Genomic DNA, 21864 nt, shown 5'->3' on the forward strand with positions numbered 1-21864 from the left:
CACACTCAGCGTAAAAGAGTTATAGCACAGCTATCAATCACACACTTTAAACACTGCTTTATAGGGATTTACACTGTGTGAAGAGTACATGACACAAACAGAGATTACAGCGCACAAACAAAGTCTACTACAAGGATTTTTAGCTTTTGAAGAACGAATATTATTTTTAAAAATTTATTTCTGAGAAAACGCAGTGTTTCCCCTTTATTTAAAGAGAGTGTCGCCCCAGTTAGGAGTCCCCCCCATTTCTCTCTCTGCCTTGGATCAACCCAATGTTACTCTGGAGGGGGTGGGTGGGGGTGCGGTCTCTTAGCTGCCATTTTCTAGTGGTTTCCAAAGCTATGGCATCAGCAGAGAGCATCGTTAACAGTCCATCTCTTTTCTAAACACTAGCAGTAGTTTGATCACTCAGTTTCCAAACATCATTTTAGTTCCCACTTGTTAAAAGAAGACAAACACATTCGGGAAATATGGGGCAATATGAAAATAATCAGCATTAATATTTATTATTTATTATTAAAGTCAATTTATTGAAGTGCAATTAAGAGGTTTCATTAGAGGAGGAATAAATAAAGAACTAGAGTTTTCTCCGAGGGCTGGACGATACGCTCAACATTTATATCACAATATATTCTTAATTTTGATCGATACGTTGAATATTGCGATATATATTGATATTGAATTATTGTGCAGCCCTATTTTCTCCAAATCTAGAATTGCTGGAATGACTAGATGAATATTTATTACAGGGGTTGGACAATGAAGCTGAAACACCTGTCATTGTAGTGTGGGAGGTGTCAGGGCTAAACTGGAGCAGTCTGGTGGACAATCTTCATTAACTCCACACTGCACCAGTAAGACCATGTGCATCCAATGGTTCAAACACTGTGTCCTGAAGGCGGTGCCGTGTATCAGGACGACAACGCACCAATACACACAGCGAGACTGGTGAAAGATTGGTTTGATGAACATGAAAGTGAAGTTGAACATCTCCCATGGCCTGCACAGTCACCAGATCTAAATATTATTGAGCCACTTTGGGGTGTTTTGGAGGAGCGAGTCAGGAAACGTTTTCCTCCACCAGCATCACGTAGAGACCTGGCCACTATCCTGCAAGAAGAATGGCTTCAAATCCCTCTGACCACTGTGCAGGACTTGTGTATGTCATTCCCAAGACCAACTGACGCTGTATCGGCCGCAAAAGGAGGCCCTACACCATACTAATACATTACTGTGGTCTAAAACCAGGTGTTTCACTTTCATTGTCCAACCCCTGTTGATGATCTTCTATTACAAGTATGTAATGTAAAGTTTAAAAGAGTTTTCAAGCTTCCTTTCTAAGCCGAAGGAAGTCAGATCAACTAGATCCTGGGTTTCTAACTCGAAGGACAGTGCACAGACAAAAAAAATCTGTTATTTTGCTCCTAGGTGAAAACCCGTGAACCGCCACACACCCTCACACACAGAGCTATGAACGTCAGTCTATAACCTGAACTTTCTTGACCTCTTTAAATGCAGAGGAGGAGCCCAAGCTTCCGGAGCTCAGTGAGGCCTGGTCTTGTTTGAATGTGCTCTAATTCCGGGCATGGCCTCTGATTAGCGGTGATCCCGCTGAGAGTATGAGCTCATGGGGGACGGAGGCAGGCCACCAGAGCTGATAAAGACATGGTCGATGTTGCTGCTGCTGAAGGCAGAGCTCTATTTTAAGAGAGAGATGACCGAGGCACTGGCCTTTTATGGCCAAACTGACCAGTGTAAATCCTCAAACCAATGGTATGTAAATTACGAGATTCATCTTTTAGCACAAAAAGACGTAAGGACGTAAGACCAGGCTGGACTCCAGTAGTAGCCTCCTGCTGGAAGAGAAGCAGCCCATAATACAACACAGTAAATGAGTATCTTAGCAGGGGTCCGTGTTTCCTATTGCCCACAGCACTTCATATTCTGGCCACTACAAATGGAAATGCTGCGGTCCGAGTGGCCACTTTATTTAGAGATTTATTTTTTCCAGTTTAACAGTTTAATTTCCATATATTCACAATAGAATCCTTTAATAACAACAGATTTTACTGGACGCTGAAGTAGGTCTGAAACTATCGAATAGTTTTGGAATCGAGTGTTCCATCGACTTTTGTTTTTAACGAAAGGCCTCTAAAAATGAGCAAGCAATTAGCTGTTATTCACGTACAGGAGGTCCTCGGGTTACGTCAGTCCTGAGTTACGATGTTTCGTGGTTACGACACATCTCCCATTTACTGTATAAAGCCTTGTTTTGACGCAAGTGGTTTTGCGTGGTAAACGTTGTAACGTGAACATCGTGTGTGGTGTGCGCGGCGCGGCGGAAGAATACACGGTTACGCGGCTCGGGACCGAGGAGCACAGGTGTTAGGATAGGATAAGTTCTTACAGTATGTTATTTACGTACAGTATGTTCCGACTTACACCGAAAATCGGTTTACGACGCGACGTAGGAACGGATCAACGTCGTGAGTCGAGGACCAGCTGTAGTCATAAATTAATTTGTCCATCTGCTGCATTGATTATTATTACCTTATGTATGGGGAAGGTGTGTTTTGAGATGTAACCTCTCAGTGTGTGAGGGAGAGATGAGGAGGGATAAATTACATGAGTGTGACCATGCTGCATTTGATTCTCTTGTTACTGATCATACCTAGTCACTAACGACGCATAACACAGGCTACAAATAACAACAATGACAGTCCGCTTGGAGACGTGCAGTTCACGTGAGGATGCTTACGGTTCAGGGGCTGCAATGTTTATGAAGACTACTGTGATAGGCCAGGTCTGTTTTACAGAGTATACACTGCACTACTCTTTACTGGGAGCAACTGGAGCTTTCAACACCAGCGCTGTCACGAACTTTTAACATTAACGTGAGTATTTTATTGACGTTAGCGAAGGGAACAATAACGAGGTCTGATTCAGGTGTTGTGTGACGAGATCTGACTTTCAGACCCTACACCAACTCATCCCAAAGATATTAGAAAGTCCAGAAATGACTCTTCCACTAGTCCATCACTGTCCTGTTCAGCAGCGTAAAGCTACACTGTGCTGGGCATTGGCTTTGCTCACTTTACCTCTAGGACTTTTTCATATTATTTGGTGATATAGTGTATGAACAGGTTCTGTGGTGTGTTACAACTGATATAAAGACAGTATAGTGCTTTGTTAGTGACCTCCTCCGTTCCTGTAGCAGAGGTAAGGGAACCTCCAGACGTTGCCCAGTCCCACTGCGTAGCCCACACTGGTCAGAACAAACTCAATTTGGTTCCCCCAGTTTCCTCTCCGGGAATTCTCATCCTTCTTCACTTGTTCCCCTGGAACTGCTCCATTCTGGGTCACACACACACACACACACCAAAACAAAAACAAAAACAGGGTTAGAGACATGTACAAGTTCAGCTCATTCCCATCTCTCCAGGACTTTAAATACACTGTGGCTGTGTTACACTCTGAACTCTTTAAACCCTGAGAGACAATGACACAGTGTTACAGATAAAACTACAGCAAAACAGAAGAGAAATTATTCTTTTAAAATGTAAACAGGTTATTCGTAGGCACACAGCTCAACAAACGAAACCCACAATGCTCTTAAACTGCACGCGAGAGCCGCATAAAAGTCCTCTCTGGAGTCTGACGTGAGCCCAATCTGCCTCTGACCACTACACCGCTCGGTCCCGTTTCCGTTTTCTCCGTCTGTTCCCCTCAGTCGGCCCTTGCTCTGACCTCAGGCTCCGGGAGAGCGCTCCTTGTTTGTTTGGACAACCATCGGGAACGGACTACGCGGTGGGTTTATGGGTCCCATGCAAACACTAAGCAGTTAACGGGTCAGAGACTGAACGCCAGTCTCAAAAACCCGAGGATGAATCAGTGTCCGACACATCGGGCTTCAGACCAGAGCCGCACCTCCTCCCTGTTCCTCCGTATCACAACGACGGCCTTTTTCAGGACGGACATCACACAAAGGCAACAATATGCAAATGTTAACATTTGCGTTCATGGCATTTGGCAGACGTTCGGATACGATCTCAGTATTTAAATCATGTTACAGACGAAGGAGAGCCAACCAATCACAGACCCCAGTCACAGAGCTGACTCACCCCCGTCCCAACCCCTAAGCCTTAAAGCCTTCCTTGAAGTGTGCACTTTAAAGACGTTGTGTAAGAGTTGTGTCCGTTATTTGGGTCCATTCCCAAGGACTTTGGTGAGGAATCAAACCCAAGCCACTGCTGACTGTCAGAGGAGGGACTGAAGTACTGAAGGGGTACGACCCTGTGCCCGGCGCCTTGGACGTACTGACGCACGATGGTCACGTGGTTTATTATAAGGACTGTCTCCAAACGTGTGGACACTATTTGCAATCGTCTCTGACTGCAGACACCAAAATGTTTGCACACACATCTATGGGTGTAACAGTGTTGTATTCACACACACCCTCCCATATAAGTTTAGCTCTAGATCACTGATCACACCGAACACGGTGCTGTGACACCGCGCAGAAGCCAAGATGCAGGCAGTGAACAAAGATCACACAGTTGCAGTTCTTTTTTTTTCAACTCCTCGTTCGGATGAATGAACCTGCAGCAACAAAGGGCTGACTGTACTTCACAATGTGAAGAGGTGTGGGTAAGATGTGACAGCCTGAACTGCTCCCTGCATACGTCCGTCCACACACACACACACACACACACACACACACACACACACACACATACACACACATACACACACACATACACTCCTCCTGTTTCCATGTGTTTGTGTACTGGGCAAAGCTAAATATTCATTCATCCATCCATTGTCTGTAAGCGCTTATCCACTTCAGGGTCGCGGTGGGTCCTGAGCTGGACGCAATGCAGGAACACACCCTGGAGGGGGCGCCAGTCATTCACAGGGTGACACACACATGCACATTCACTCACACCCACGTGGATACAGGGAGAACACACCTCACACACAGTCACACACAGGAGCAGGATTCGAACTCACAACCCCAGGACCCTGGAGCTGTTTGTGATCTGCAACAAAAAACACCTCAAGGCTTCGGTGAGAGACAAAGGCGAACAAAGACAAACCAAACGAACCGTGGTATGTGTGTGTGTGTTTGAGTGAGACAGACAGATAGACAGACAGAGAGAGAGAGGGAGAGAGAGAGAGAGAGTCTGGAAGGAAGCACACCTGCACTGTTGAGAATGTTTGGCTGGAGAGAAGAGAAAAGCCAGGAAAAACTCCTTCAGGAGGTGTCACCTGACGAATCAAATCCGTGAAATCACTCGCCCACCCACAGCCAGATTCATTTCTCAGAAATGTTACCCAGCAGCTCGCATATCTGCAGACGTCCCTGCTGTGTTCACCACCACTTCACTGATTTCCATCAAACCCAGCTTGTCCACACAGAGGAGCTGCCCCTGCCTAAACCCGGGGCTGGAAACACAAGCGTGGCTCCTTTAAACCCACAACTTTCAGCAGAAACACTTCTGCAGAGAGGCAGTTTATCATCATCACCTCGTCCGTACGCAGCTGTGCGCAGTAAACCCAAATCAGCTTCACAAACCAACACAATGAAAACAGTAATGTGCACCGTATGCTACAAACATAACCCCAGCTCTGAGCCGGTGAGAGACAGTAAAACTGACACGAACGTCGGCTCCCAGCTTCCTCCTGACAACATAACGATGCCCACCCACATGGAAAGTACTGCTGGCTCTGCCCTCAGGAGATTAACAGCACAGTCCCCGGTGATGTCTAAGCCCTCCTCTGCCAGGACTCCAGCCCGTCCCAAAGCTCTCACTGTTTGTGCGCTTGTGTCATCGTGCACACTTTTGTGCTCCTGTGTGGTTGTGTTTACTTGTGTATACTTTGTTTACTTGTGTGTGCTCCTGTGTACTTGTGTGTACTTGTGTGGTTGTTTACACTTGTGTGTGCTCCTGTGTGTGTTCCTGACACCCACATTAAAGTGCTTATGCTAACCGTGTGCACTTGCTTGTGCTTCTGTGGGGTTGTGTAAACTTGTGTTTGTGTTTACTTGTTTGTACACTTGTGGTTTTGTGTGTGTGTGTGTGTGTGTGTGATCTTCTCTGAGCTGTAGAGCAATTGAATGGCGTTGTGATTTTAACAGAAATAGGTTGAGGCTGGCATTTCCGAGGACAGACGAGTTTTAAACACAAGACCCCCCCCCCCCCACACACACACACTTCTGAGCAATGCTTTTCTGTCCTGAGGTGGAACATAGAAAGAGATACTAGTACATTTTGTCTTGATCATCGTTAAAATAGTGGGGACCTTTACCTCTACTTTTTAGGAAAAATATAAAAGCAAAGTAATTTAATAAAACGTGTTTCCTAAATCAGAGCCATGTGTGTTTTTCTGAAGATGAACAGAGCTCCAGAGACTTTTGGCTAAACCCCATATTTTACCCAGAAAATGACTGGAGAAATCATTTGTTTCTACAAAGAAGGAACACCCTTAAAGGGTTAAAGTCTGAGGTCGTCAGCTCAGTCCTGAAGGACCCCGTGGCCAGTCTGCATTGTTGCACACGTCCAGAGTCAGACACCTGAGCCTGAGCTCCCAGGGCAGTGGAGGCCTGAGAAGGAGGCTCAGGTGCGTGAGCAGCTGGAACACTTCAGAACCGGGCTCCAGCCGGGGGTCCTCGAGGACCACAGCAGAAACTCACACTTTTTTTCCTCCTTTCGTTTTTTAAACAGAAAAAATGATAATATAATAATATTCATTTGTGTTTAAAGTCAACACCCCTTTTAAAGGGCAGGTCAGGACCAGGGGCTGAATAACAGTGTGGGGATTTTAATTGTGTGGAGGAAAAAAAAACCCTCTGTCCAGGTGTGTTTAGAGAAGACAGAGAGTGACAGAGGGCAAGGAAGAGTGAGAATGAGAACGAAAGAGACAGAGCCCAGCTGCGCCCATCTGCCCTTTTATGTAAGAGTGCGCACACACACACACACACACACACAAGATAGTGTTCAGTGAGCTATTTCCAAACAAATAAACTCTGGATCTTGGTCTGTTTCTGTTAGAATCACTTTATTGGCTGTGCACTGTGCTTGCACTCCGCCTTTAACCCAATCCGTGCAGTGAAACACTTATTTAAACACACACACACACACACACACACACACTAGTGAACACTAGGGGGCAGTGAGTACACACACCTGGAGCGGTGGGCAGCCCTAGCCATGAGGGTTTATGTGCTTTGCTCAAGGGCTCTTCAGTCATGACCTGCTGACTCTGGGGGTTGAACCAGCGACCTTCCTGTTACACGGCCACTTCCCTCACCACCAGGCCACGGCTGCCCCAGGCTTAGAACGTTGGTGTTCTCCAGTAAACTGCCCCCACAGTGTTAGCACCTGATTTGATGGGAACCAAGGATGCATCATCAGTGGAAGGGGTTCGAGATCAGGTGTTGAAACCGAAAGAGAATCCGTCCTACACCGTGTTAAAGGACTAATAACAGGGAGTCGGTATGAACCAGCGGTACTCAACAGACCTGGGTTTACACAGAAATACAATTTAATACAGAGAGGGAACAAGATTCTCTCACAGGAGAGAGAGAGAGAGAGAGAAACAGAGACAGAAAGAGAGAGAAACAGAGAGAGGGACAAAGAGAGAGAAACAGAGAGAGGGACAGAAAGAGAGAGAAACAGAGAGAGAGAAAGAAAAACAAAGAGGGAGACAGAGAGAGAGACAGAGAAACAGAGAGAGAGAGAAACAGAGAGAGAGACAGAAACAGAGAACAGAGAGAAACAGAGACAGAGAGAGAGAGAAACAAAGAGACAGAGAACAGAGAGAGAAACAGAGAGGGAGAGAGAGACAGAGAGAGAGATATCGAGACAGAGATAGAGAGACAGACAGAGAGAGAGAGAGAATGTAAGACTATTTCCATGGCAGTAGTCATATCTGAGGCTGACCTGTTTTGTTCACAGACTGGATGATTCGACTCTATATTTGACTGATGTATTTGGCCTAGGCTGTCAGATTAGTTGTGTGTATTAAACACATTTGTCTCTGATTAAAGAGAAGTTTATGGGCTGACACACGTCGTGGCCGTAACTCAGAACGCACCGAAGACCTCGCGCTGATCCAGTCTTTAAGAGGGTCTGTCTACACTTGGGCTCCGGTAGCGATAGGGGTCTCCGTTCTCCGTGAGATTTAGGAGGTCAGGGCACAAAAAACCAGATCCCTGGCTGTGCTTCAACTAGGCCACTCTCAGTATGGGTCATTAGTACTACTGCACGTAATTATAGCTTTCCTGTTACCGGCCGCACATCTGGGCATCGGTAACAGATCAATGAAACACAGCTCAGGTCTGTGATACAGGACCACGGCTGTAAAAATACACACACAGCCGTACGGCCACTCCTACACACGACACCAAAGACCCTACAGACTCCAAACGTCACCCTGTTAAACACCGGACAGCCTAATGATATAAAGAGTTTCTGATATCACTTCATCCTGGGTCCAGCTGCTTTTACTGCGTCTCAGTGCAGAGTTAATCCTCATCCTGATTCTGAGAGAGACGGAGGTGACTTACATTCTTTACTGACAGCAGCAAAACAGTGTCAAAGAGCGTCTCATGGCAGCTGTGAGAGACCATCATATCTCTCTCACACACACACAGAGAGAGAGAGAGAGATAGAGAGAGAGAAAGAGAGAGAGAAAGAGAGAGGAGAGAGAGAGAGTGAGAAAGAGAGAGTGAGAAAGAGAGAGAGAGAGGCGGGAGAGAGACAGAGAGTGAGAGAGAGAGAGAGGGGGAGAGAGAGAGAGAGAGAGACACGGAGAGAGACAGGGAGATGGGAAGAGAGATAGAGAGAGAAAGACAGAGGGAGATGGAGAAAGAGAGGGAGACTGAGAAAGATATAGAGAGAGAGATGTGTGTGTATATATATATATATATATATAGAGAGAGAGAGAGAGAGAGAGAGGGAAAAACAGAGAATGTCTACACCATCTCAGCTGTAACACACACATTTCAGGAGCCTTTACACATCAGAGGCATGGCATTTCTTTGTGAATTCTCGGAGGAAACTGGAGCCACACACACACACACTTCAGCACGTGTGACAGTTCACCTAGTTTACGAGCGCTAATGCAGAATGAAAGGTTAATTAAACAGGCCTAGTTTACAGTGCCATATGGGGAAGAGCATTATGTTCACTACAGCGACACCTCCGCCATCGCTCACATCCCAGGGTCTTCTCTCCTCTCAATTTTCTCAGAATCCATCAGTCTGTATCAGGGGGGTCGTAACCTGGGTGTCTCCACGGTGTCCAGGGGCTCATGAAAGTTGTTCTACTTAAAACACATTCGCCTTTTTCACATGTTTCTACAGCAGCCTGAGAGAAATCACAGCAAAACTAAACTGCTCGTCCCCACTGCCACACGGGATCTACATTCTGTTTCTATGTGCATCACTCTGTGTTGGTTGCATTTAAGAAACTGCTGGACATTACTGGAGGATTCAGCGGCAGATAGCTACTAAAGCTGGAGCTTGTGTCTGATTGGCTAAAGAGGCTGCAGATTGCTATCGGAGGTCGATCACAGCATTATTTTACTGATCTGTATCAGCTTTATTGAGCTCGATCTTTCGTTCGACCCTCTGTTTCTTTCGGCGGCAACATCACACTCCCACTCCTTCCTCCTCGAGCCAGTCGTGACCGATGTGAATATTCCCTTCAGCGCCTGTGTTTATAAAATTACTTTTTGTAAATGTTGTTGTAACACTACTATGTAGAAAAATATAAGTATCGGATCGGGACTCTGTATCAAAAGATACTCGATATAAAATGACTCAGATCAAGGGCTAAAACTTGATTGTGACATCACTATTTGAAACCACTGTTGTGCACAGATAAGAAAACTGAAAAGTCATTATTTCTGAGCAGTACAATGAAGACTCTGCAGACTCTGCATTTAACCCCCTCAGACCCTGAACACAGACCCTGAGAGCCTGGTATCTGCCTCAGAACCCATGGAGCAGCTGAGTGTTAAGTGAATTCCTCAATGGCACGTCAGCCATGAATGTTGAGGGAGGAGAAAAACTCAGTTCCTTCTCTCCCCAATTTCTTCTGCGGATTGAGCTCATGACCTTCCAGTCCCAAGTCCCTGTCTATAACCTTTAGGCCACAGCTCTCCCACGTTGGAGCCACACACGTCACATCAAGACTCTGAGGAGCAGAGGGTACAAACACCCACTGAGTCATTTTTGAAGATGCATCTAAAAGGTTTTCACAGAGAAGAGCATTTTTAAAGATTACACACATTCCTGACATTCCCCTGCAGCTGTGCTCAAGTCCAGACTTCTCACTGATAGTGTGGTAGAACACACAGGACTTTGGTGACACTCCCTGTGAGTTTCCTGATGCATTAATAAGGGCAGGAGAGTTCCCACATCAGTCGCAGAATCAGTCTGGTCTTAGGCATCACACAGAAAACTGACTGTGATATTGTTTCACAGTTAGCGCTGTTCCACCAAAAGAACTCTGGTTCTTGAACACGTTCCATTCCTGATTCTTGGAACCTTGGAACCGGCCCGTGTTTCTACAAGTTTAGAGGGGAACCAAAGATACGTCGTTGTTAATCCTTTGATCAGACTCCACGGTAAACAGAGGGAGATGTCATACTGTGTAAATGTTGCCGAGTTCAGAGGTGTCCTGCTGAGATTGTGAACAGTGGAGAAATGTAACCAGAGCCATGGCTCTGACCAACGCACATGGTTTCACACCAAACACAGCCCCAGAAACACACACAAACAGCACGTTCCTGTTTTATTTCCTTTTTTATATATATAGGAAACGTTGAAAATGACCCAGTGCAGCTGTATTTGAAGCTCTGAGCTCTTCGACACGCCCACGGATGACGTCACGGTTCACGCTGAAAAACAAACTTTCCTTCGGTTCCAATTGGGAACAAACTTTATTGGTTCATAAACCAGTTTATATCGGTGGAAACGTGCTACGCAGTTCCAAATTCAGTTAGCGATCTGAAACCATTCCAGTTCCTCGTTGGTGGAAAAGATCTAACAATGACCCCGACATGACTCTGTCAGTTTATCTCTGGTTCTGGTGCTGTATTCAGCCACAGCGAGGGCCCCCCCTGATGATGTACCCTTAGTTCCTCTCTAAACATGAACCGGTTCACTGAAAAGAACCAAAGTTCCAAGAATCAGGAACGGAACTCGTTCAAGAACAAGAGTTCTTCAGGAAAGTGTGGGTTTGTGGGTTCCTGATTCATTACATTAATGTGAACATGCTCAGAACAAGTGAGTTTTCATAATACACCTCCTTTTAGTAGTTTCATTTTGTAAATAAAGGTCCCAAAACACACAATAATCTGAGCTCATAAGAGCATTTTCTACCAGGACAGTGATTTATAATATTTTTATATATTATAATGTTTTATGAAATGCTCTTATTTTGTCAAGGTTCATACAGGTAATTATAAAAATATAAAATTGGTGGTTAGGGAATTGGGCGTGTATCTGGAAGGTTGCTGGTTCTATTCCCCAGAGCCGGCAGGTCATGACTAAAGTGCCCTTGAGCAAGGCACCTTACCCCCAACTGCGCCCCCAGGTGCCGTAGCTAGGGCATGTGTGCTCACTGCCCCCTAGTGTTCACTAGTGTGTGTGTAAATGTGTGTTTCACTGCACGGATTGGGTTAAACGTGGAGAACAAATTCCTCTGTGTGCAGCACAGTTGGCAATAAAGCGATTCGAATTCGAATTCAACATTAAGATGTAATTATGTATGCGATATAAGACCTAATAAACACATGTATAAATGAATAAAGACGTCTTAGGACACATACCAAACAAATAAAACAAAATGGCATGTTTTAAACTCAAATTATATGCTTTGCACTTTCAGAAACGAGAGAGAGAGAGAGAGAGAATTTTTGGAGATGGCTGGAGACATCTGTTCAAACAGCACAGTTGTGAAAGGTTCACTGTCACTGAGGGCTGACCCCAGGGTCCTCTCCACCTCAGTTGACCTCCAGGGTCACGTCCTGAACACCACGCCATCCATCTTCCTCTCCACAGGGAGGAATTCCTTCTCCCATGGAGAAGAACAGTGTTCCAGCACATCTTTAGCACCAGGACACAGACTGTGGCCTCGAGAGACCCACATTTAGCAACAACGGTTACTCAGCGTCCTACCCACCTGCCTCAGAGAGTGAGAGCTAGCCCATGCTCCCTCTGAGAGAAACCAGCCAGTGCTCCCAACGCTAGGTCGCTAAACAGCTCAGTACGCTTGGAGGAGAACCCTAGCGCGTGTTGTGTGCAGTTTAAATGAGCTGTATTCAGTCACAGGAAGCTGTCTCTACAAAACTATTGAACAAATTGCAATCACAATATTAACACAACGAGACTTGGTCTTCTCTGAATTGCTTCGTCCAGCTTCACCACAAACAAAGTGACAGAGAGAGGAGCCAGACTGTGGTGCTGGGGAACGGCGACGTAGCGTGCCCAACGTCTGAGAAACGAGGCAAGAGGTAAACAGCATCTCTGAATGGCGGCCGTCTGTCGTAAGCCCCTCACTTTCCTCTGAACACGGCCCGAGTAGTAAACAACAGTGGCTTCATTCCTCTCCACTGAGATCAAATAAACCCCAGACAATCACCTTAAAGAGCTCATTATGCTCACAGCGTGAGGTGAAAGTAATTCTGACAAAGACAGAAAGCTGTGGTTTCCCACCCTGGAGGCAGCAGGCAGTTTTCCCGAGCTCTCACTGGTCCGGCCTCTCAAAACAAACATGAAAGAATTCAGCAGTGACCAGGCTGAAGGGGTCTGATCAACAGATTTATAGCTTTCTGAGGAATCTGCAGGGTGTGGGTGCCATCACAGGGTCACGCCAATCAGAACACGTTTCTCTATAAAAGCTGTGTAAGTGAAATTTCTTCTGCTATCTCCAATATTTCTCAAACAGAAGTTGCTGTAGTCATACAATTATAAAACACTTTAGTCAAAACGCCACAAGGATCAAACCTCACAGCAGTGTTCTCCTGTATAAAGAATGCCCGCCATCAGCGCGTGACCCTTTAAATGATAATGAGCCACTCGCTGTTCACCCTGGCACTGAGTGAAGAGCAGAAGCTCTGGTTTTTAGCTGTTTTCACTCAGTTCTTTCTTCATTCTCATTTTCTCTGTTTTTACTCTGTTTGTTCTCTCTCAAATAAACGTGGGCACAGCGCTGTAATTGGACAGACTCAGAGGAGGGGGCGGGGCTATTCCTTAGTGTCTGAGCTCTAAGTACGAAGCAGCGCAGAATCAGACCAACTTGTTTTATCCCATGTTTTCTGCCGAAGGCAGATCAGAATAAGCTGACTTATTCAGTGTGGTATTGTTTCACAGTTTGTGGGTTGGTGGGCTAAGAGGTAAATTTTTGATAACATTAAGTAAGTAAAAAGGTCTGGAAAGATCTCAAAAAGAATACAGTCCTAGATTTAAGGTGATTCCACTTGGTTAAAGTTGAAAATGTATTTTAACGTAGACTGTGATTCACTACTGTGGGGAACAGTGAGCGGCTCAATATCATTTAAAGGAACGTGCTGAAACCGTTCTGACAGGGGGAGAACACTGCTGTTGTGTTTGATCTTTGTGGTATATTGGAGATCACAGATGTTTAATTACGACCCCAGAGATGGGGGTCTCTTTAAAATAAATGGACAAAAGTTGCAGCAGTGAAAGCGCTACCCTGTGCATCTCAGTTCTGGAGAATTCCCACTAATTACAAGTTTCAGATCAACATTCTTCCACTGAGAGGTTTTCACTTCTCCACCTTTGACCTCTCTATGAATAACCAATGCCAGAAAAGCCTTCACTGCCTGTTTCAGCTGCCTGAGATTCCTTCATGTAGTGCAACCCTTAACCTTCACGGCTCCAGGCTTCTGCAGCCAAACAAAAAGCACCTCTGGAAACAACGTCGATAATCAAACGTCGATAACGTCAAACTATAAAACACACATTTTTAATATTTAAACCTTTCACTGCCGTCAGTTCGGGGCACACCCAATTTTACACTCAGTTTATAAACATTGCTATCGACAGAAGGGTGGGAGATACGGCCCGAATATAATATCACGATACTCTTAGCGATATGAACAAACCAATGGAAAATACTTTTATTCGTTTCAAGAACACACTACAGCAACAACATTAATGTTATATTTAAATGAATAATATTAAATTTTTTATCATAAAGATTTGTTTTACTATAAATGTAACAGTAATAAACATTCAGAAGAAGTGGAAACCAAAAAAACTACATCTGTAAACATTTGCTTATGTTGTAATAGGCTTCTTTCATTCCTCGGTTTATTGTTGTACGTCTGATATTTTGTGACCACACCCCCTCCACACGACTGAGGTCACTCCCTTTTATTTTGGAGAAGATTCCCCCGCCTCCAAAGACACGTTCACGTAAACCACAGGTAACTGCACGACGTCGCTACGTAAACAAGTCAGAGTTTCACTAGTGTCACGATCGATACTGATTTCCTTTAATCATTTTTAAAAATGATGACAATATTATTGCAAACAATACGATACGATGCAGACCCGAGAGGTTCATGTTTGATGGCGATGTCATGTTTGTTGTTTGTTCAGAGGCTTTATATTGTTCATATCGATATTGGAGTTATATTGTACCTACCGATATTAAGAGATGTATCGTGATATAAACTTTGACCGTATCGTCCAGCCTCACTGGAAAAGAGTGTTTCTCTGTTGCTCACTCTTGACTCAACTCTTCCAGAGAGGCTTCACAGTCGACGGTGGGACGTTACCATCAGGGTCTGACTGTGCTGAGCCACGTGAACGATTAGTTCTCCATCACAAACCCCACTACAGCTCATCTCAGAGCTACTTCAGCATTCGGCTGTGGAGCAGTGTAGCCCATATCCCTCTTGCCAACACTTGGTATTGGGCATGGTGACCCAGGCTCCTGTGGTGTGTTGCTGTGTGTCACACACTAGAATCTGGTAACGTTTGGACATACAGCGTAGGTCAGGGTTCTGACAGCATGGCCACAGTGTCTCCTGAGGAGCCAGCGTCTCTGAAACCCAGGGAGGAGGCTCCGAGTCCTGCTCACGGTGAGAGACACAGAAGAGCCCTAGCACTGATCTGTACAGACAGCCAGGTCTAGCTCTGCTTGAGCTTAACTAGATCATTCAATTAGTGCCGTTAAGTGATGCGGGAGACTAGCCTCCGGAGCTCAGAGCCAACGCAAGCTGTTCACCTGCACTGTGCGCGCGCGCACACACATACACACACACACACACACCCACACACTCACACACTCACACACACACACACACACGTTAAAATAGGCGAGTGAGTGTGCACATGCATAAAAATCACACAAACCCAAGCAAGCATCTTTAAAGCAACACTAGGTAGTATTTTTACCTTAAAATTACAGCTTCAAAATCACTGTGATGCTTCACTGAGCTGTAATAAGGAAAACAGAGCCTTTGTTGTTGCTGCTTTGGAAGGCAGCACTGCAGAAACTGCACTATGTAAGTTCTGGAGGGTAGGAAATCCCCACCCACACTCTCATTTCACTCAATAACAGCAGGAGGAGCCCAAGAGCAAAAATACCAGATTTTACCTAGAGTTCCTTTAAGATGCAACTTTTGGTTCCCCATCACTATTCCCCACGCGTTCCATCTGAAAAGAATCCCTCAACCACACACAGTCCCAGCTCTTCCACGTCATCTCCCAAGCCGTGTCCAGAGGCTTCGGCCTCTCAGGGTGTTACAGTGGATCTGCTTTACTCTGGACCCAGGACCCTCATTCACTCCTAAGTGTGTGACAGTGTCTGTGTAAAGTCTGCAAGCTCTAATCATGGACACGATCGCAGTCACGGTCAGGAGACACCTGTGGACACACTCACCCAGTCACTCACACACACACACCCCTGTGGACATTTTCACACACACACACACCCCTGTGGACACACTCACACACACACACACACACACCCACCCACCCCTGTGGACATTTTCACACACACACACACACACCTGTGGACACACTCACCCAGTCACTCACTCACTCACACACACACACACCTGTAGACACACTCACCCAGCCTCACACACACACACATACATACACCCCTGTGGACATTTTCACACACACACACACACTCACTCACACACACACACACACACACACACACCCCCCTGTGAACATTTTCACACACACACATACATACACCCCTGTGGACATTTTCACACACACACACACACACACACCTGTGGACACACTCACCCAGTCACACACACACACACCTGTGGACATTTTCACACACTCAGCCAGGTGTCAGTGATGTATGAAACGTTCTCTGTGTTTTACATCACACAGGAAAAGCTCACAGACTGCTGTGGTACTTTGACCCAAACGGTGTCTTTCAGCACCTCTAATGCCTACAGGAATGTTTGCTTGAGAAACTCTGACCAGACCACAGTAAGTCATTAATGCAATAAACCTCCTAAACTACTCCTTCAGAGCCTTAAACACTAAACTAATCTTTAAACAATGTGACCACTCCTGTTCCAGCAGCTGGAAATCACACTGGGAACACAAGTGTTTAGAGAGAGCCTTTAAAATTAATTAAATATTAATTAATTCAGTTCATTTAATAGATCCTCCTCGTCCTCCTCAAGGGAACCCACTTCTGGCTTTTTTTTTTCTTTATTTTGAGAGACAATCATATCTTCAGGGCGGCATGGTGGTGCAGCATATAGTGTCGCAGTCACACAGCTCCAGGGACCTGGAGGTTGGGAGATTCGAGTCCCACTCCAGGTTACTGTCTGTGAGGAGTGTGATGTGTTCTCCCTGTGTCTGCGTGGGTTTCCTCCGGCTGAGACTCTGTGAGGAGTGTGGTGTGTTCTCCCTGTGTCTGCGTGGGTTTCCTCCGGCTGAGACTCTGTGAGGAGTGTGATGTGTTCTCCCTGTGTCTGCGTGGGTTTCCTCCGGGTGACTGTCTGTGAGGAGTGTGGTGTGTTCTCCCTGTGTCTGCGTGGGTTTCCTCCAGGTGACTGTCTGTGAGGAGTGTGGTGTGTTCTCCCTGTGTCTGCGTGGGTTTCCTCCGGGTGACTGTCTGTGAGGAGTGTGGTGTGTTCTCCCTGTGTCTGCGTGGGTTTCCTCCGGCTGAGACTCTGTGAGGAGTGTGATGTGTTCTCCCTGTGTCTGCGTGGGTTTCCTCCGGGTGACTGTCTGTGAGGAGTGTGGTGTGTTCTCCCTGTGTCTGCGTGGGTTTCCTCCGGCTGAGACTCTGTGAGGAGTGTGATGTGTTCTCCCTGTGTCTGCGTGGGTTTCCTCCGGGTGACTGTCTGTGAGGAGTGTGGTGTGTTCTCCCTGTGTCTGCGTGGGTTTCCTCCGGGTGACTGTCTGAGGGGTTTGGTGTGTTCTCCCTGTGTGTGCGCGTGGGTTTCCTCCAGGTGACTCTCTGTGACGAGTGTGGTGTGTTCTCCCTGTGTCTGCATGGGTTTCCTCCGGGTGACTCTGTGTGAGGAGTGTGGTGTGTTCTCTCTGTGTCTGTGTGGGTTTCCTCTGGGTGAATGTCTGTGAGGAGTGTGGTGTGTTCTCCCTGTGTCTGCGTGGGTTTCCTCCGGGTGACTGTCTGTGAGGAGTGTGGTGCGTGAATGAATGAATGAATGAATGAATGAATGAATGAGATACGAAAATATAATATCAACAAATTTATTCATTTGTAAATGAAGTGAGAATGTATTTTTTGTTACATAATATATATTTATTTCACTAGATCTATCCAGCTGTCTATTAAAGGAGGCTGGGGAGTACACCAACACCTTGTTATATATATTCTTTTTTACTAGCAGATATCAAAATATTGAGGAATAATAAAAAATATAAACAAATCAGGCACCTCCATCCAAACTCACGCCATTCATATGAATTACTGTATTTCCACCGATGTGCTCAAACAATGCATCACTCATCATCTTGAATAACAAAATTACCCTCTTTTACTTTTAACATATTGTGGAATGAGATTTTTCCATTATAAAGCCCTTGTATCTAGAACTTATGCCTTTATATGGTTCTGCGGGGTACACTTCAGTAATCACTTGTAGCATTGGTTCATTCACGTCTACCGTTTCCTGTTTAATTTTGTGGTCAAAGTAATGGCGTATCTGGAGGTATCTGACCTTTTTCTGTTAGTGAATAAAATGTTGTTGCACCATTTGTCATCCATGTTTTAAATCCACTATCCACCTCGTCAGGTTCAGAATTTCTATCATACGTACACCATCTAAATATTCGCACATTTTCATTTAGTTTGTATTCCTCCTCAACCCTGTTCCAAATCTTAAAATTCAAAATCCCTGGAGGAGGACAGAGTTAGTCCCCAAATACTCTCCAGTCTTTTTCTCCTATCATTCGTTACGGACAATTCAATATCTTCCCATCGAGCTTGAAAATCCGAATTACACGAACTAATGCAGAATTTAATTTGGGCTGTAAAAGTATTGGGAAGAGCCATTCCCCCACCTCTCCTTTAAGAGTTGTGATGTTTGAAATCTAACCCTGGGTTTCGTCCCCTGCCCTTATTCCATTCTGAAAATCGTTTTTGAGTCCATTTCTACTGGAAGAGCCTGGAACGAAGAGAGGGATCTTGGAAGAATGTTCATTTGTACGGAGTCTACTCTGTGACTAAGGTTTAAAAAGGAGATAGAGTTCCATCTCTGTTTATCTGCTGTGATTTTTGTGAGGAGGGAGCCATAATTAATCTCTGCCCGTGTAGAAATGTCTCTTGGTTAAATTACTCCAAGGTATTTTAATGAATTCTGGTTCTATTTCAAATTGAACCTATCTAATTTTGGGGTGTATTATTGAAAGCCAATATGTGGGTCTCCAGCTCCAGGTGACCCAGGTGGGTCTGTGAGGAGTTGGTGTGTTCTGCCCGTGTCCGCGTGGGTTTCCTCCGGGTGCTCCGGTGTCCTCCCACAGTCCAAAAACACACGTTGCAGGTGGATTGGCGAATCGAAAGTGTCCGTAGGTGTGAGTGTGTGAGTGAGTGTGTGTGTTTCCCTGTGAAGGACTGGCGCCCCCTCCAGGGTGTATTCCCGCCTTGCGCCCAATGATTCTAGGTAGGCTCTGGACCCACCGCGACCCTAAATTGGATAAGGGTTACAGACAATGAATGAATATGTGGGTCTTTTATATATTTAATTTGTATCCGGATATATTTCCCAAAACAGTCCAAAAGTTCCATGAGTCTCATCTGTTTGACGTATCCATTGAGCAATTGGTTCTAAGGGAAAAAAGCAGAGGTGAAATTGAACACCCTTGTCTTGTACCACGTTGTAATATGATAGTATCCGAGAGATTCCCATTTCCCTTTATTCGTGCTTTTTTCAGCATCCAAACTCACTACACAAACGTCCAAATGACATTTATTATACGTAGCGTACCTCTAATATTCTCATGAGTTGGTCTTTGTGGGATAAACCCTGTTTGATCATTATGTAAAAGCTGATGAAGAAACTCCTCTACTGTGTGGAGCCGTGTGGAGCTTATAATCTACGTTTAAAACCGAAACTGGCCAATATGATTGATCTGTTCGATCCTTTCCTTCCTTAGGAATGACAGAAGTGATAGGTGGTATCTTCCCCTCCAAAAGAGCTGCATCACATACTTGAAGTAGGTTCGGTATTAATTCGGATCTAAAAATCGTATACCATGCTGGAGGGAACCTGGGGATTTATTTACCTTTAACCCTGAAATGGCTTTAATCAATTCTTCCGCTGTCAATTCTTTATATTGTTCTTCTGACAGTGCAGGCAAATGAAGAGATTCCAAAAGGCTATCTATTTGTTGATCATCCTCTGGTTGTGGGTGAGCGTACAAATGTTTATAGTATAGTAGAGTCTACATCTATGATTCTGTAAATCATATTTTCTGCTTGCTGTTTTTTAATCTTCGTGCCAATGATGTAGTAGCTTTCGACACTGACTCAATATTTTTGTTTTGTGAATAACATTATTATTTTTTTTCAATTCTACTTCTGGGTCTTGGTGAAACCTCAGCAGCTTTTCCTGTTCAGAAAGCCCGTCTGTTCATTTAAATAATAATGAGCCACTTGCTGTTCACCCTGACCCCGAGTGCACAGTAGGTTTTAGCTGTTTTTTAACCTGTTCTCTTTCTTCTAGGTTCTGGTTTTATCCGTTTTTTACTCAGTGCCCTTATTTCTCCACGCTCGTTGTGTTTGACCTCATCTTTACATCTCTCACATAAATGTGACTCAGAAGAGGGGGTGGGGCAATTCTATAGTCTCTGCATTTGGCGTAAGATGCAGGGCAGAATCAAAACAAAACGCTTTCAGACTTATTTATCCATTTATGCTGCACACAGTCTGGACAAACATTAACAGCAAATATAATCTACGCAGAAAAGCTTGGTATTAATGAGTACGCTCTGCAACATTCCAGTGTCAAACCATAAGCAAAAAGATACAGTTTCCATCCAGAATTGTTGTGGAGCGGTGGAGCATCATCCTCTGTAGTGACTTATGAAAACAGCAGTGCGGTGCATCAACAGTTTGACGGAATCCTTGTGCCGTCACTGAAAACTAAAACATCCTTCACAGCTGCTGAATCCAGCAGAGGGGGAAACACAGCTAAGTGTATATCAATAACGACTTTTACTCTCAGACCACTAACATGCTTTTCCCTTGCTCTGAAATACTATCACAACTTCATTCATTCATTGTCTGTAACCCTTGTCCAGGCGCAAGGTGGGAATACACCCTGGAGGGGGCTCCAGTCCTTCACAGGGCAACACACACTCACACATTCACTCACACAGACAGTCACCCGGAGGAAACCCACGCAGACACAGGGAGAACACACCACACTCCACACAGACAGTCACCCGGAGGAAACCCACGCAGACACAGGGAGAACACACCACACTCCTCACAGACAGTCACCCGGAGGAAACCCACGCAGACACAGGGAGAACACACCACACTCCTCACAGACAGTCACCCGGAGGAAACCCACGCAGACACAGGGAGAACACACCACACTCCTCACAGACAGTCACCCGGAGGAAACCCACACAGACACAGGGAGAACACACCACACTCCTCACAGACAGTCACCCGGAGCGGGACTCTAACCCTCAACCTCCAGGTCCCTATAAGGACAGTAGAAACTAATATTTTGCTTTTCAGTTACATAACTTGGTACCTGAAGCCAGGTTCTTTTTCTACACAAGTGAGTAGAGCTGTGTACACCCGAGTGGTGTGGGTACCATGCCATGGAAATCGAGCACTAATCATTCAACCTCAGTATCGTCTGCACATCTGGAGTGTACAGTCTTCTCAGTCGAGCTGAAGCTCTTACTGCAGCAGAAGAGGCTCCAACTCCCTGTCGTCAGAGGAAACGTGAGACGGTGAAACGGTGCAAGTGAAGTGGGAGTTCTACAGCTGACCCCTCACTGAGACAGAGTGGCTGATGCTGAAGGCTGGAACAGCTGCACTGCTAGATGACCGTCTCTGGCCCCAAGGCCACTGACCGAAACACACACAGTCCAGAGAATGACTTTCAAACAGGAGAGGGATCTGAATTAGAGCAGGGACCAGAGGTCGCTCCACTCAGGGAGGGTCACGCTCCTCACACTGGCTTCAACCACTCAGTATTCACACGGTTACTGTAGGTTTATGGTCTAGAACACCATTCAAATTTAAGAAACAAAATATACTTCTGCACAAAGCTGGACTTATCTATTCATAGAGAGACAGATTTAGAGAGAAATAGAGTGAAAGAGAGAGAGAGCAAGAGAAGGAGAAAAGAGAG

The 21864-nt window shown here is 45.4% G+C and overlaps 1 protein-coding gene across 4 annotated transcripts in view; it reads right to left on the reverse strand.

The window, feature by feature from the left end:
• The window catches only part of slc6a9 (solute carrier family 6 member 9), a 76493-nt gene that overhangs the window by 14478 nt on the left and 40151 nt on the right, over positions 1 to 21864 (reverse strand). For all 4 annotated transcript variants that reach the window (XM_066680605.1, XM_066680604.1, XM_066680602.1 and 1 more), the window contains one exon: positions 3198 to 3354. In XM_066680605.1, the coding sequence (XP_066536702.1) occupies positions 3198 to 3354 (157 nt within the window). The remainder of the gene's footprint in view (positions 1 to 3197; positions 3355 to 21864) is intronic.

This window comes from Hoplias malabaricus, chromosome 9 (genome assembly GCF_029633855.1).
Source record: "Hoplias malabaricus isolate fHopMal1 chromosome 9, fHopMal1.hap1, whole genome shotgun sequence".
In the NCBI taxonomy this organism is placed as follows: domain Eukaryota; kingdom Metazoa; phylum Chordata; class Actinopteri; order Characiformes; family Erythrinidae; genus Hoplias; species Hoplias malabaricus.